The following is a 15,953-nucleotide window of genomic DNA, read 5'->3' on the forward strand; positions in this document are numbered from 1 at the left end:
CTGACACTGTACTTAGTCAGATGGCCCAAAAACAATCCAAGACTGGAATCTGTGGACAGCATCCAGAATTTATTTCAGTTCCATTCGATCAACTCCTTCAAGACTGAGAGAGAAAGAGAAGCCTATTTTTTTTTTTTTAAATCTCACAATCTATCCAAACTTCAGGCTCACTTCCATTTTTTAAAAAAAGAAGATTCTTAAGTATGACTGTTACACAGTCTTAACAGAGGTGATGTATTGTTTTATTCAAATTTCAGAGTACAATTCAGCTTGTAGATCTCTATAAAGGAAAAGAGCCAGATTTTGATCTCAGTTACACTGAAGGCCATGGAGTTACTTTGAATTTGCACCAGTGTAACTGAGAACAGGCATTAACCCAAGGTGTCGTATGGCACTGGTGTGTTTCTAGGAATTTAGAAACAAATTTTTATTTTGCCATATTTTAATTGGACAACTAACCCAGTGTGGAATTAGTCATTACTTCTTATGCAATAACCTAAAAATAATTGCCATTTGAATGAAAAAGGAAACAAGGACACAGAAGAGAATTGCCACCTCAGAGCAATTTCAGTTCTCTCTCTGTCACCAGTTAGCTTAGACTGACTTGTTGAAGTGAGGCTTCTAAGACCTAATCCTGCTCCCACTGAAGTCAAAGGTAAAATTTCCATTGATTTAAAAGGTAGCATATCTTAACGCATAGTTTTCAAGATCTTTTTACAGATTTTCATTTAGAGGAAGGTGGTGGTCAGGGAGAGGTATTAGCAAGAATGGAACGTTGGGTTTTTTTGCAAACAAATATTTAGTACAGAAGCCAAAGCTGAATTTATTTTTATTTTGCACCACACATGCTTATATATCAGTTTCCACATAGCATCTCATCAGTTTCATGCTAGGAAGCACTACAAAGCATGTCCAAGGCCAGCAGTCTCAAGTTTCAGCTCTTAAGAGTACATACTGATTTAAACAAGAAATCACAAGTCCTGAGGACGTGAACACATCATTCAGTAGCCACTCTAATAGGCATGCAGAGATAAGAATAAGTAGGGCATGGTGATATTTGTCTTTAAAGACAACAGACTAGAACAAGTGATTAGGAGGACAATTATTTATGTATTTGTTGGAATGGTGGAAATGTGATTTACATTAAGCAAATATAGCCATAATTCAACTGAACAGCCAGCATTTAAATTAAATGAAGAAGAGCAGAGGGCAGACGCTACAGTTTTAATTAACTTTGGTTTGATTCTGTCACACATGGATGAAATCTGTAAGAACTTTCACAGCTGCAGTCTCAAAATAACTTAAGGAGAGAGACAATCTAAAAAAAAATCAAAAAAGATAAAATACAGAAAGATGCCCAGTACTGAGCATTGTATGAAAGCCTGTCTGGCTTCAGAAATGATTGTTCTAGTGTACATGACTGCAAAGTTATTTTGTAAAGACTTGTGGTAAAACCCTGGAAAGAAAAGGAAAATAGGCAATGCAACAGAAATGAGAAGGGTTACCAGAAGGATTACATTTCTGCAGACGTCTGTTTAGAGTGAACTGAACAGGTGAAGCCAGAAATTAGGTCTGAACTTAAAAGGTACAATTCTCAACATGGTGCACAGGGAAAGGGGTACTTCATCCGCTGTTGTTCACCCTCTATCAAGGTGCTTTGTCAAGGGTAAACCAAAGATAAAGGATATTTTAAAAACAAATGCTTTTTGTTACTTTGGAAAAAGAAAGAGGAACTTGCTTAACGAAAACAGTTTCGCTATTTCCCAATCTTCACTTTTAAACAGCACTGAGGTAGTTCCAGTTTGCCTCTTTCCATAGTGAAGATGCAAAAAAAACAAAAACAAAAAAAGGTTCTCTTACCTGAGGTCTCTATGTAATAATGAGTAATTGCTTTCCAGTGGTAAACAAAATCTTCTTGTAATGGAAGGGATGGTGCAAGCTATGGAAACAAAATGAAACAAATAACCTAAGTGGTTAGAAATGATCAAAATATATTTCCTGTAGGACTAAAGAAGACTCTATCCTTATTCCCTAAGCATGGACCACATCTTAATAGTGAGATTGTCTCATGGACACCTGTACACCCACTTGTGATTATACAATGTACTTCAGCAACTAAAGGAATTGCTCACATAGGAAAGGAATATTCTAAGTATTTTGTCCTTTAGGAAGAAAGTTAATCACACTCCTTTGCTTCTGCTCTTCATGTCACCTCCTCTTTCCACTTGCTCTCCCTGCTCCCCTGCCTACACTGCTTCCCTTGTTTCTCCTCAGGATGTTCCTCTCTTATTGGCTGCTAAGAGCTCCTGTCCCTGAAAGAGGTCCCCCTTTCATTTAGAGGTTGACTCTTCCTTCTGGTTTCCAGCTGTTTTTATAGCCTTCCTGGCTCTTCTTTGCAATTAAGAGACTGGGCACTTCAAAGGGCAGCTGGAGACAAGGGAAGACAGTATCATGGCCACCCAGCAATTACCAGTAATTGCTCCATGGCACACAGCTGGTGGGCCCAAACATAAGACATGGCATTCACAGCCATTCACAACCAGAATAGAACCTCTTATAACAAAAATCGCAAGACCTTCAACCTATCAACCTTAGGCTCTATTTCATTATATTATATTTCATTATACAGAATTTTTCTTAGGAAGGAGCCCTAGAACAACTCACCCACACACTGCTAAAATGAAATGCAGCTACTTCGGAGGAAAGGATGCAGCAGCCAGGTAGATAATCACTGGGTAGAATGTTGCACCATAATGGGAGGGAAGGTCATCCTTACTGGAAAGAACCAATTCCATGGAGCTCATTATATTCCCCTTAGAAGACTCAAGGGCTGTCACCCCAATGGGATTTGGAATCTGTGATTCTTCACGTCTAGATATTTCAAATTTGAGGCTTCTAACCATAAATCATTTCTTCCAATTTCCCCTTTTAAGGGCTATTTCCATGAAGTACTGAGTCGCCTCAAATCCCAATAAGCCAATGGAAATGGAGGGCTCTCAGACCTTTGTATACCCTTGAAAATTTTATACAGCCAACATTTTTCTCTAGTTAATGAAGTTTACATTTATCTTGGCTAAAAACGCAAAATCCAATATATGAACAGCACATCATGTGCCGAGGAAAGAGTTCTTAATATTACTGACCTTTTGTACACAGGACTTCGAAATGAAAGACATCCAAAAGTAACTGTGCACCGTGGCTAAATATGCCCATATCAGGGTTAGGACACTCACTCCCAAATGTCAACTAAGCAATCAAATTTACACACTGTTTATCCATTCTCTGCTATCTGACTGCTCTTCTTCTCCCCCAAGGCTATCCGGGGCATTGACATTACATTTTACCTCATAACATTTTAGTGCACCAAATGTCATGAGGTAAAAAAAAAACATCTGAAAGTCTCATATTGAGCAGAATATTTATTTTACTCTACATCTTGTTTGGTTACTGAAAAACAGAGAACTAACTAAAAACACAGGACAGATCTTTACATATCAGGTTTTGTTTTCCTTGCTGGTCGAGGATGGGTGGCTGAAGCCATTACCACCATCAATTTGTACTGGTTTCTAGAATAAAACAGTCAGAACTAAATTTTGCTTCATAAATGGCTGCAGAGAGCACTTCTTAGGGATAAAAAGCTTTTCAGCACATATTATTTTCAAAAGTAACACTAAAATAGATTATATTAAAAATTCACCCTTGACTGATGTGATTTTCCTCTCCATTTCTATTCTAGCCTCATCTATTTCTAGGTTAATTCAGTGTTTCTGAAAGCCTGTGCCAGACTGAGGATTTCAATTTCCAACACTGACAATTTATCCACAGAGAGAGCAGCAGCAACCACAAGCTTCCCAGACATTGTCTCTCCCCCAATAAATTGCCCCAACACAGCCCTCAAGGGACTGCTCTTAGAGGCGAAAAGGTAATTCAGGGCTAGATCCTGCTGTTCTTAGTCAATTAAAATTCTTATTGGCATCACTGAGTTTTCCTGATTGAGGAGTGCACGACTGGTCCCTCAGCCTACGTGCTCCTGAAATCCCCACCTTGTGGCTCAAGGTGCTCAGCACTTTGTTTTCAGACACTCTCCTGTCTCCTCTTATTTAAGATGTTTTCTTTGCTTTCACAAATGGCTTAATCTTATAAAATATAAGAGACTGAGAGGAAGAAAAATAACAGGCTGAGCAGGAAAGGAGGGCATTTGAGGGAGTGAAACGCCTCTACTAATGAATCATTCCTTCAGAGGGAGAGAGCAAACTGAAGAAAAATATTTCTTTTTAAAGTTTTAGATTTTTCTTTTCTTAGGCTAGAAAGGATTTAGTGCAGGTGAAAGCCATTGACAGCCCTAGACTAAGGGCTTGTCTACATAATTTTTTTTTATCCCTGGTATACACATACATTTTGTATTGGTATAGAGTAACTCATCACTTAACATTGTAGTTATGTTCCTGAAAAATGCAACTTTAAGTGAAACGATGTTAAACGAATCCAATTTTCCCATAAGATTTAATATAAATGCGGGGGGTTAGGTCCCAAGGAAATTTTTGGGGGGCAGACAAAGGCATTATATACTGTACAGTACAGTACTGTGATTAGGGAGTGCCTCTGGCTTTACCCCTCACAGGCATAGCCCGCTACAGGCAAGGACACTAGGAAGCACCTTTGCAGCAGCTGAGGCAGCTTCCCCAGAGAAGAACAGGCTTGGACTTTGGCGGGAATGCTCCAGGCCCGCCTCTTCCTGTCCCCGCTCCACTCCAGGCCCACCTCTCCCCACTTTACCTCCTCTTCGGAGCATGCCACATCCCTCCCCCGCAAAGTCCTAAGCGCTGCTAAACAGCTTTAGCTTATAGCTGTTACCATTAGAAATACTTTCTTATTTTATTCATAAATTATAAGACTGGAAGGGACTATTGTGATCATAAGGATTCTAGCCTAACCTAAATAATACAGGTCATAGGACTTCTCTGCATGTTTCCCGTGAGAACTAGAGTGTACTGTTAAAAAAAATCTAACCCTGATTTAAAAATTACCAGCAATAGAGACTCCACCACAGTCCTTGGTAAATCATTAGGAAATTATAATGGGAGGGTTTGGTCTAATCTGCTCTCAAAAACACATGAGTTATTACATTATATCTAATCATGTAGACAACACCTCATTCTGAGTACTTATACAGATGAAGGTAAGGATTCGGGGCAGTATAAGCAAGTTGAAGTGATTCTTTAAAAGAAAAGCCTAGCCATTTGTTAAAGTCAGTTTAGACTAGAAGGAACCTGTCATGACAATAATAGAAAGGAAACTGGAGTTAAAACAAATTAGGTATCTTTGTAATAAGGTACAACTGAGGGCTTGTCTACACTGGCAATTAACAGTGTGCAACTTTCTTGCTCAGGGGTGTGAAAAAACACCCCACTGAACACAGCAAGTTGCAGTCCTGTAAAAGCGCCAGTGTAAACAGTGCCCCAGTGCTGGGAACCGAGCTCCCAGAGCTGGGAGCTACGCCCCTCGTGGAGGTGGTTTTTTTAGAGTGCTGGGAGAGCTCTCTCCCAGTGCTGCACCACGACCACACAAGGGACATTAAAGTGCTGCTGCGGTAGTGCTGTAGAGCTGTCAGTGTAGACTAGCTCTGAGAGATAAGCATTTAGAGAGATTAAGTAAGAATTTACAGACCCTAGCAGCAGCTAACACTTATTGTTACTGCCAATCAGCTATATAATGATACAGAATTATCCTGCTTTGAAGTGAAATTGACAGCTGTTCCAAATGCTCAAAGTTTATGATTTTCTCGCTAAATGTAAATATCTCTAAAAAGTCCCAAAGGTTAGCATTGAAAGGACTTAAACCTGACCTACATGAGGAAATTAGTGTCACTCAGGCGTGTGAAGAATCAACCTAACCCTCAGTGTAGACAGCACTGGAGAATTCTCCCATCGACCTAGCTACTACCTCTCAAGGACCTTGTTTACCAGTGCTGACAGAGAACCCCTCACATTGGCACAAATAGCGTCTTCACTGAAGTGCTACAGTGGCGCAGCTGCAGAGGTACAACTACAGCATTTTAAGTGTAGACAAGCTCTTAGCAATTCGCAGAATCAATCTTGACACAACCCGGACCAAACAATGGAGCACATACTTGTTCGAATACAGACCAAGAATCCCACCGAGATTCAATTTCTTTCAATGGACAGAAAAGTGCAGAGTATAGGGGTGTCATAGCTTTCCTATTCAGATCTGAACCTTAGAGTTCAGAAAATAAGATGCTAGCATGAAACCTCCAAGCTTATTTACCAGCTTAGATGATACGCTGCACGTCAACAAAATTCCAGTGTTTGGCTCACTCTGGTTCCCAAACCTTCTGGGGACCACGACTCAGATGCCCTGATCTCCACACAAAGGGAATAACTGTCATAAGATAGATAGGTAAGGTAAGGGTTACTTTTTCTTTACTGTAGGGTTCACAAGGGAACCAACACCTGACAGAGACCAATCGGAAATAGGATTTTCAAAAGTAAAGGTGGACATCTGGCGTTTTTGGCTTTGTTCTGGGTTTTTTGTTTTCCTCGGCTGTGAGTAAACAAGCTTTTCTTCTAACTCCTCTTCTTTCAAATCTTCCTAAACATCTTGGAGTACAAAAGGAAACAGTAATCGGCTGTGATGAGCTTGATTTGTAGTTACATGTGTGGTGTACTGTGCTGGATGGTTTAAAGGGGCTATTTTTAATAGATCGTTTATTCATATTCTATAAGCAAGAGCTGTATGATCTCTTAATGCAGTATATTGTTCGTATTTTCTTTTTATATAAGTTTTTTAAAACTTGTGGGAGTTTCTTTTCCTAGTGACGGCAAGGTAGATTTCTGTACAGGTATCTGTTTCCCAAGGGAAACAGAGAGGGGGAGGGAAGCATACTTCTGTGTTGCTTCCTATTGTTCCAGGCAGGACAGGCCGGGGAAGAGAGAAAGAATACCTCGTCTCTTGGGTTTGAGGTTTTCTTAGTCTCTCACAGACAGGGAGGGGTGAATCTCTGGTGTGTTAGCGGACTGCTGTTGAATGCCTAGCCTGGCGGGAGGTAAATAGTTCTTGGTTTTGCATTCAGGAGTTAAGTCACAGCGCCAGCTCAAGGAAGGGGGAAGCTGGGTGATGAATAGGAGACCAGGGGTCTGGTCTGGGATCTCCCAGGAAGTGGGGAGGCCAGAGAGGGGGTCCCCAAGAATTTGGGAACCAGGCTGAAGTAGCTCAATATTGGTGGCAGCGCAATAAGATCCAGCTGGGTATAAGCTTGGGGAGTTCACAGTAAACACTCGATGTTGAACTCTAAGTCCAGATTTGAGACGACGTTTACCAACCGCCTCCCTTGTCTTTCTTACTCCTCCAGGCTTCCTCTCCTGGATGCCGGGATGATCACTATTTCAATTCCTTGAATACCAACCGAGAGATCAAGTTTCTCATCCCTCTCCAGAGGCTATACAAATTCAGCTTAGAACTCTAATCAAGAGATCCCTCCCTTCGTTCATTAGCCTTAACAGAGAAAAAAAAAACAGGTCTTAAAAGAAAACTTATATAAAAGAAAGAAAGACATAAAAATGGTTTGTATAGCAAATATACAGGTATGGCTTAAAAGAAACAAAATAATACAGCCTTATTAAAAAGAATACAATTGAAAATTTCAGCAAACTACACCATGTAATACAAAACATATAAAGAACTTATTGTTATCTGATACTTACAACTGGGAAAGAGAAGATTAGAAGCTGAAGGTAGAGAAGATTCTCTCTCCAGAGCCGAGAGACGCTAGAGGAGACAGACAAAGGACACATCCAATTTCTCCTTGAGCTTTGAAAAATCCGGTTTCCTGATTGGTCCTCTGGTCAGGTGTTTGGTTCCCTTTGTTAACCCTTTACAGGTAAAAGAAACATTAACCCTTAGCTATCTATTTATGACAAGGGGGGGAAAGAGAGCTAAAAAACAACTCGAAACCCCATTTGCTGTCCATTGTCATTCACTTCTTGGCAGCCCTGAAGATTCAACACGCTTTGGATTAGCCAGACACAAATAGACTGGTAGGAAGCACATCTGTCTAATGGCAGAGTAAAAACATCTGTTTGTAACAAACCTGTGACAGATACTCTGGAACATACCAATCAACCCGATCAAATACCTGTAGTATCACTAAGAATTTGGACCTAAAACAACACAGAACAACAGGAAAACACACACACAAAATCAAATTCAAGGATGCCTCTGTCTTGAGATAGCACTACTGTACTTGGCTATTACAGTTATTATGATCATGCTATCAGGATAACACATCACACAATGGTGGATCCTCATCTGGATTACTGTCTTCATCTTTGCAGAGATTGAGAAGGGCAGCAAAGATAGCTGAGATAGGGGTAGGATTTACAGGCGATAAGAGACTGCAAACAACTAGGACTTTTAAAAGATTGTATTATAAAGAACTTCAGCAGATACAGAAGAGATGTGTTTAGAAAGCATCCACAAACTAGGATTATTTAGGCAGCAAAGGAGAAAAACTAGAGGATATTTTGATTGAGATATTCAAAATTAAGAGAGCAAAATGAAAAAATGACTGGCTCCTTACTTTTTCCCCATCACAATGTTGGAACAAGAGGATAATCAATGAATTAAAGGGCAGTACAGTTGGAAAAAATGATTACACACTGTACTGTCAACCTTTGGAATTCCTTGCCATAGGTCACAGTCAGTCACTGTGGCTGGATTATTATTTCATATGTGAAAGCTAAAATAATAAGGGTAATCAACTGTTACCTTGCAAGTTGGAAACTCAGACTATAGGAATATATGTTTCTAAAGTTAATTGTTCCTCTACTTAGAGGGTGGGACAGGAGCATTACGAAAATGAATAAAACCGCATGCCTGAAGAGATCAGAAAAGCATCATCCCTCTCCACTGCACTGTAAAATGTACCTATGAATTTTACTGGTAAAGCAGAGAACATTTGCCTCTGTAGCATCAGGCATGGATCACTTCCAGACGCAGGATATGGCACTAGTGCTCCAACATGTTCTGAAAATCATGTTTCTATAAACGTTACAAATAGAAGGCGATTCTAAACTGCTCTGGAGCCAGCTAACCTTCCTTCCCACCTGCTTGATAGGAAATAGTCCAGGGTTTATTGACTTCCAGGACACACTGCACTAAAACCACAAAGGAGTAAAAACTAGGATTAGAAATTAGGAGTTTCTGGGTCTCAGTCCTGTGGTTAGACTACTATACCACACCCCTCTCAGAGAGAAAGTTGTAGCCATGCTCGATACCCTCTCACTTTTGAGTTCATGTTTCACTCTTATACGGTTATAATTCTTGCTATTTATATCCTAATAATGCAAATACTACTGCACATAGTACCTACTACTGTGATTAGCACCACAACACTTGTTGAGCTTACTCATAGGAATAAGAGACACAGGATGAGGACTTCAACTTGTAAACAGGATGCCAAGAGCTGAGAATTTTGGTTCATAGCAGTCACAAAATTACATGCCTCCCATTTTTTTAAATTTAATTTTATTTTGTTTTATCCTCTAATTGCATATAATATCTTTTAATATCTTTACTGATAGGCATATTGATTTTTCTTAGTATTTCTTGTGGCCCTAAAATGAACACAGGTACTTTTGATTATACTGGCACACAAATCAGTAAACAATCATGTAAGCCCAGTTCTGGGAATACTAATATTTATTAGTTAAATTTCATTGTAGAGCCAGCAAGAATAAGAGTCTTTAACCCAATCCTGTCCCCTTACTCACTTAAGCAGTTCCACTGAAGACAATGGAATTGCTCACAAGAATATTGTTTCCAGGGACATGCATCCAGTATTTGTTGGTCCTACATACATCTTCTATTTATTATTGTATTTGTACAGGTCACCAACACAGTGTTTTCATGGAAATAACTCTCTTTTTTAAAAACTTCACTCATTAGTGGTTTTATAGTTTTAAAATCTATAGCCTCAGTAAGAAGATGATCTTGAAAACAAACACGAGCCTAATTTTACACGTGACCAGTCTTACTGAAATCAATGCGACTACTCACATGCATAAAGTTAAGAGATCACAGCCTAAATTAACACTTGAACATGCATCTCCCATCAGGTATTAACAACTTTAAGGCAGACCAGTTTTCATCTCTAAGAACATTAAGGGTTACTTTAATAAATTTTATGATTATTCCTATTATTTCACTGCTAATCTTTAACATCCAAACTAAGGCTGTATTGTTTCAAGCTCCAATCCTGCAATCATGCCCACTGAAGTCATGGGGCTACTCAGGTGCTTAAACCTGAGTATGTGCATAAGTGTTTGTAGGACCAGTGCCTTACAGGTTTCATAAAGTTGTCAATATAGTCACTTATCTTAAAACACTTTTCAGAGATAAATAAAAAATAACAGTAAAAAAGACAAATTAAGACTTACAGGTCAGTGAGAAAAGGTACGCAATTCATAAACTATTTTAAAAATCTGGGTCTTGTGAAAAACAAATACTATATGCAAATAGCTAAAATAAAATAAACCCATCTTCATAAACAAATCATAGCTACATAGTTTGCAAAAGCAACAGGTTGAGAAATAGGCCCTGCTCTTTAACATCCCAAAATGCAGCCTTTTTGGAGGCTATGCAACTGACTTAGCCTGGTATAAATCCAGTCTGATTTTTCAGTCAATACATTTAAAACAAAAAAATGTTTATCTACTAAAAAGCAGAATTTCTGAAGGCTGTTAACTGCACAGGGCACCAAAGAGAGACTCTGGTGTAAGGAAAGCCTTACACTGCTACACCCACTGACTGAGAAAATCCTGGGCACCTCCCCTAAACCAAGTGTGTTTTTATTTGGGTCTGCAAAGCACCCAGCATGTTTTTAGGCCCCCAGAAACAATAACTAATCACCACCACTGAAGGTATCCTCAGCTCTGCCTTGGGGCAAAGGGGAGCTATTAATGGGAATGCTGCTACACGCTGGCTCTAAAAACCTGTAGTAGGAGGAAGATGCATCTCTACCCCTCTGCCCTTTGGGGCAGCAGGTGACGGAGACTGGGCTTATTGGGGGTTTATTAACGACGATGCTACCGGTGGCTGGGTCTGTGGGGGATGTCTCAGCCCGTCCCAAAGGCCCGAGGGAGAGATCTTCGCCTCTCCCCGCTAGCTGCGGGGACAGGGGGGTTATGCCAGTGACCCCGGCCGGGGTGATTGCTCTCCACGGGCCTAGGGTGTCCTGGCTGCCCTCAGCGCTCCTTGTGCCCCCCGCGGCGGGGAGGGTAAATTTACCCCTTCCCGGGGGAAGGTGAAGGGAACAGTGCGGCTAACACCGGTCACCCCGCACCCGCCCGGGCCCCGACCCCTCGCCGCCCTGCCCTGGGGGCAGGCCAACCAGGAACCGCTCCCCGGGCTGCAGGGGCCGTAACAGCCCCCCCCCCAAGCGGGCACAGGAAGGGGCACAATGGGGATCGCGCCCCACCTCTGTCACCTCCCTCCCCGGCAGCGGGAGCCAGGAGGAGGCGGAGGGGCAAGCGGGGATCCGGAACAGGATCAACGTGGAAGGAGAGAGACGGGGCAATCAACGCGCGTGTTTCCCCCGGGCGGCCCCGCTCCCCGACTAGGCCCCAGCTGGATCCCCGGTGTGGCGTGGCTGGGCCGGCCGGCGGCCTTACCGCCTCCACGGCGTGCTGCAGGATGGAGGTGAGCTTGGAGAACATCCTGTCCCTGGACTGGAGCAGCCGCTGCCGGGAGGATCGCGAGAGCTCCTCGATCCGCCGCCTCCGCTCCAGGGTGAGGGCTGCATGCGGGGGGCCTGGGCGCGGGGATCGGGCTGCGGGCGCAGCCAGGCACCTTCTCCTCGCCCTCCCCGACAGACACCGTGGCACTGACACCCGCCCGCTCTGCGGCGCCGGCTGCTGAGGAGACGCCTTTCCCCGCTCGGCCTGCAGGGGCCGCTGCCTCCACGGCACAGAGCGGATCCGGGCGGGGAGTCCCTGCTGCTGGGCCTGTGAGCCCCGTCATGGAGCCTCCTCCTCTGGACCCAGTGGCACCAGCCCCTTTGTTAGTCCCACGGGAACCCCCACCTCTAGCCCCAGGGGCACCAGCCCCTTTGTTAGTCCCACGGGAACCCCCACCTCTAGCCCCAGGGGCACCAGCCCCTTTGTTAGTCCCACGGGAACCCCCACCTCTAGCCCCAGGGGCACCAGCCCCTTTGTTAGTCCCACGGGAACCCCCACCTCTAGCCCCAGGGGCACCAGCCCCTTTGTTAGTCCCACGGGAACCCCCACCTCTAGCCCCAGGGGCACCAGCCCCTTTGTTAGTCCCACGGGAACCCCCACCTCTAGCCCCAGGGGCACCAGCCCCTTTGTTAGTCCCACGGGAACCCCCACCTCTAGCCCCAGGGGCACCAGCCCCTTTGTTAGTCCCACGGGAACCCCCACCTCTAGCCCCAGGGGCACCAGCCCCTTTGTTAGTCCCACGGGAACCCCCACCTCTAGCCCCAGGGGCACCAGCCCCTTTGTTAGTCCCACGGGAACCCCCACCTCTAGCCCCAGGGGCACCAGCCCCTTTGTTAGTCCCACGGGAACCCCCACCTCTAGCCCCAGGGGCACCAGCCCCTTTGTTAGTCCCACGGGAACCCCCACCTCTAGCCCCAGGGGCACCAGCCCCTTTGTTAGTCCCACGGGAACCCCCACCTCTAGCCCCAGGGGCACCAGCCCCTTTGTTAGTCCCACGGGAACCCCCACCTCTAGCCCCAGGGGCACCAGCCCCTTTGTTAGTCCCACGGGAACCCCCACCTCTAGCCCCAGGGGCACCAGCCCCTTTGTTAGTCCCACGGGAACCCCCACCTCTAGCCCCAGGGGCACCAGCCCCTTTGTTAGTCCCACGGGAACCCCCACCTCTAGCCCCAGGGGCACCAGCCCCTTTGTTAGTCCCACGGGAACCCCCACCTCTAGCCCCAGGGGCACCAGCCCCTTTGTTAGTCCCACGGGAACCCCCACCTCTAGCCCCAGGGGCACCAGCCCCTTTGTTAGTCCCACGGGAACCCCCACCTCTAGCCCCAGGGGCACCAGCCCCTTTGTTAGTCCCACGGGAACCCCCACCTCTAGCCCCAGGGGCACCAGCCCCTTTGTTAGTCCCACGGGAACCCCCACCTCTAGCCCCAGGGGCACCAGCCCCTTTGTTAGTCCCACGGGAACCCCCACCTCTAGCCCCAGGGGCACCAGCCCCTTTGTTAGTCCCACGGGAACCCCCACCTCTAGCCCCAGGGGCACCAGCCCCTTTGTTAGTCCCACGGGAACCCCCACCTCTAGCCCCAGGGGCACCAGCCCCTTTGTTAGTCCCACGGGAACCCCCACCTCTAGCCCCAGTGGCACCAGCCCTTTTGTTTAGTCCCACGGGAACCCCCCCACTTCTAGCCCCAGTGGCTCCAGCCCTTTTGTTTAGTCTCACGGGAACCCCCCCACTTCTAGCCCCAATGGCACCAGTCCTTTTGTTTAGTCCCACAGGAACCCCCACCTCTAGCCCCAATGGCACCAGTCCCTTTGTTTAGCCCTATAGGAATCTCCTTGTGTCTATAGGCTGAATAAAAGGAATTTTCCCCCCCAAAATTCATATTTTGGGGGGGAAATTCCTTTTATTCAGCCTATAGACACAAGAGATCCCATATTTGGGGGGGTAGGGGAAATCTCCTCTAACAGCTCCACAGAGACTCAAGAGTCCATTATTTTTTCTGAGGTGGGTGCACCTGCAGTGGGGAGGAATCTTCTCACCAGCCACATAGACACCAAGGATCCCATACTGGGAGGAAGGGTGGTGGAGTCCCTTTCATCCTGCCTATAGAGATCAGAGATTCCCATATGATGGCAAACTGGGTAAAAGGAAACATATTAAGTAAAAGCATTAGCAAAGTGTAGAAATAATGGCAATTTCAGGTCTCTGTCAGACAATGGGATCATAGGTCTGTCAATCCAATCTTGCAAACTGGTTTGTTTGGAAGTACCCGCAGGGCGCTCCAGTCACTTCATGGGGTTCCTCATGAATGGAGTAGCTTGCAGAATCAGGGCCACTGCAAGCTTTTATGCACGTGCTTAACTGTACACAGCTGAGTAGTCCTGGTGTAAGGCTCTGATCCTGCCGATATTTACTCATTTGCTTAACTTTTCTTCTGTGAGCTTTGAAGGACTGGGGTCTAAGTGCATGTGTGATTGGGGCCTAAATTTAACGTGACATGACAAGTGAGAGTTAAAACCAAACAAAACTGGTTTTTGCAAGTGAATAATTGTACATAGGTACTTGAGGAACAGCGGCTGCCGTGGAGCACAGCTAGGACATTTCTTTTTCATAACAAAAGAAGGCATAGTAAAAATGTTTTGTTTTTATTGAGGCTTTTATTTTCAGGTTACTAAATTTATCTTTTCTAGGTTGCCCAAGTAGCCATATTTTACAGTATGTTCTTAGTAGATGTATGTTTTGTATATGAGCAATGGTAAAGAAGTTGAGGGTATCTCTGCATGTATCTTATGTATTGAGGTAATTAATTCATTTGATCATATGTCTGGAAAGTGTCCATAATGTGAGATTAAGATAAAAAGTTTTAATTGGCCTTTTTCAGTGGGTTTGGACCTGTTTTAACAGTAAGTTCTTTGAGGCAAGGGCCATCATTTTATTATTTGTTTGTACAGAGCCTAGCATGATGTGGTCCTGGTCCAGATGAGGTCTCCCATGTGCTTCCAAAAGACAAATAATAATAATAATAATAATATTTAATATAGTATTCAGACCAGGGGTGTCAAATATACAGCCTATGACCTACAGGACATAGTCTCTTCTTTCATTTAAAAAAGAAGTAAATTTCTAGCCCTCATGGTTTTGAAGAAAACTTTCCAAATTGAATGGAATGTAACTGATGCCGTGATGTCTGCCTGCAGCTTCAGAAAGAGTCAGACAATAACTCTGAAGTGTTAATTCCCTAAAGCCCAGGGATGATACTTCTGTGTCAACATCAGCTATTTAATTGCTGATTCTTTTAGGAGGTGGACTTCAAAATGTAGTAGGAGTGAAACAAATTGGGAGGTGGGAAATGGGAGTAGCTGCAGAGAAGAGGAAATGCAAAGGGAAGAACAAAGGAGACAGGAAAAAGGGAGAAAAACGTAGCAGAGCGGGAAGGAAGAGAAATAAAGGGCAGATATGGTGGTAGTCCTACAGAAGAATAGATTTTCTCACTGAACTATGTGAATGTGTAAGGTTCTGAACAAACACCACCTAAAAGTTTAGTTATTAAAAGGCCAGGTTCTCTGCTAACCTCTCAATGATCTCAGTAGAAGATTGCTGTAGATAGAGGGAAGTATGGAATCCTGAATTTATACCCTACCCACAAATCATAATTGAATATGGGATTTGACCCCTGCACAGAATGAACCTCTGATCTAGAGACACAAGGTGAGTGAGGTAATATCTTTTATTGAACCATCTTCTGATGGTGAAAGAGACATGCTTTCAAGCAGGGCCGGCTCTAACTTTTTTGCTGCCCCAAGCAAAAAAGAAGAACGCCGCCCTGCTGTACCCCCCCCGTGAGCGCCGCGCTGCCAAAACCCCCGCCCCTGAGCACCACGCTGCCCGAAGCCCGCCCTTGAGTGCCATGCTGCATGAAGCCCCTGCCCCCTCCGAGTGCCACGTCAGCCCCCCCGAGCACCATGCCGCCTGAAGCCCCACCCCCCAAGCATCACGCTGCCCAAAGCCCCACCCCCCGAGCATCATGCCGCCTGAAGCCTCGCCCCCTCCAAGCGCTGCGCTGCCCCTCCGCCCCTGCCCGAAGCCCGCCCTTGAGTGCCATGCTGCATGAAGCCCCTGCCCCCTCCGAGTGCCACGTCAGCCCCCCCGAGCACCATGCCGCCTGAAGCCCCACCCCCCAAGCATCACGCTGCCCAAAGCCCCAC

At 44.8% G+C, this 15,953-nt stretch overlaps 1 protein-coding gene across 1 annotated transcript in view; it reads right to left on the reverse strand.

Annotated features, from left to right (window-relative positions):
* Positions 1–11,953, reverse strand: part of FHIP2A (FHF complex subunit HOOK interacting protein 2A) — a 51,033-nt gene extending 39,080 nt beyond the window's left edge. The window contains exons 1-2 of the mRNA XM_032764158.2: positions 11,688–11,953; positions 1,861–1,939 (exon numbers count right to left, since the gene is read on the reverse strand). Coding sequence (XP_032620049.1) covers positions 1,861–1,939; positions 11,688–11,732 — 124 coding nt within the window. The 5' untranslated portion in view covers positions 11,733–11,953. The remainder of the gene's footprint in view (positions 1–1,860; positions 1,940–11,687) is intronic.
* Between the last annotated feature and the right edge of the window lie 4,000 nt (positions 11,954–15,953).

This window comes from Chelonoidis abingdonii, chromosome 15 (genome assembly GCF_003597395.2).
Source record: "Chelonoidis abingdonii isolate Lonesome George chromosome 15, CheloAbing_2.0, whole genome shotgun sequence".
NCBI classification, from domain to species: domain Eukaryota; kingdom Metazoa; phylum Chordata; order Testudines; family Testudinidae; genus Chelonoidis; species Chelonoidis abingdonii.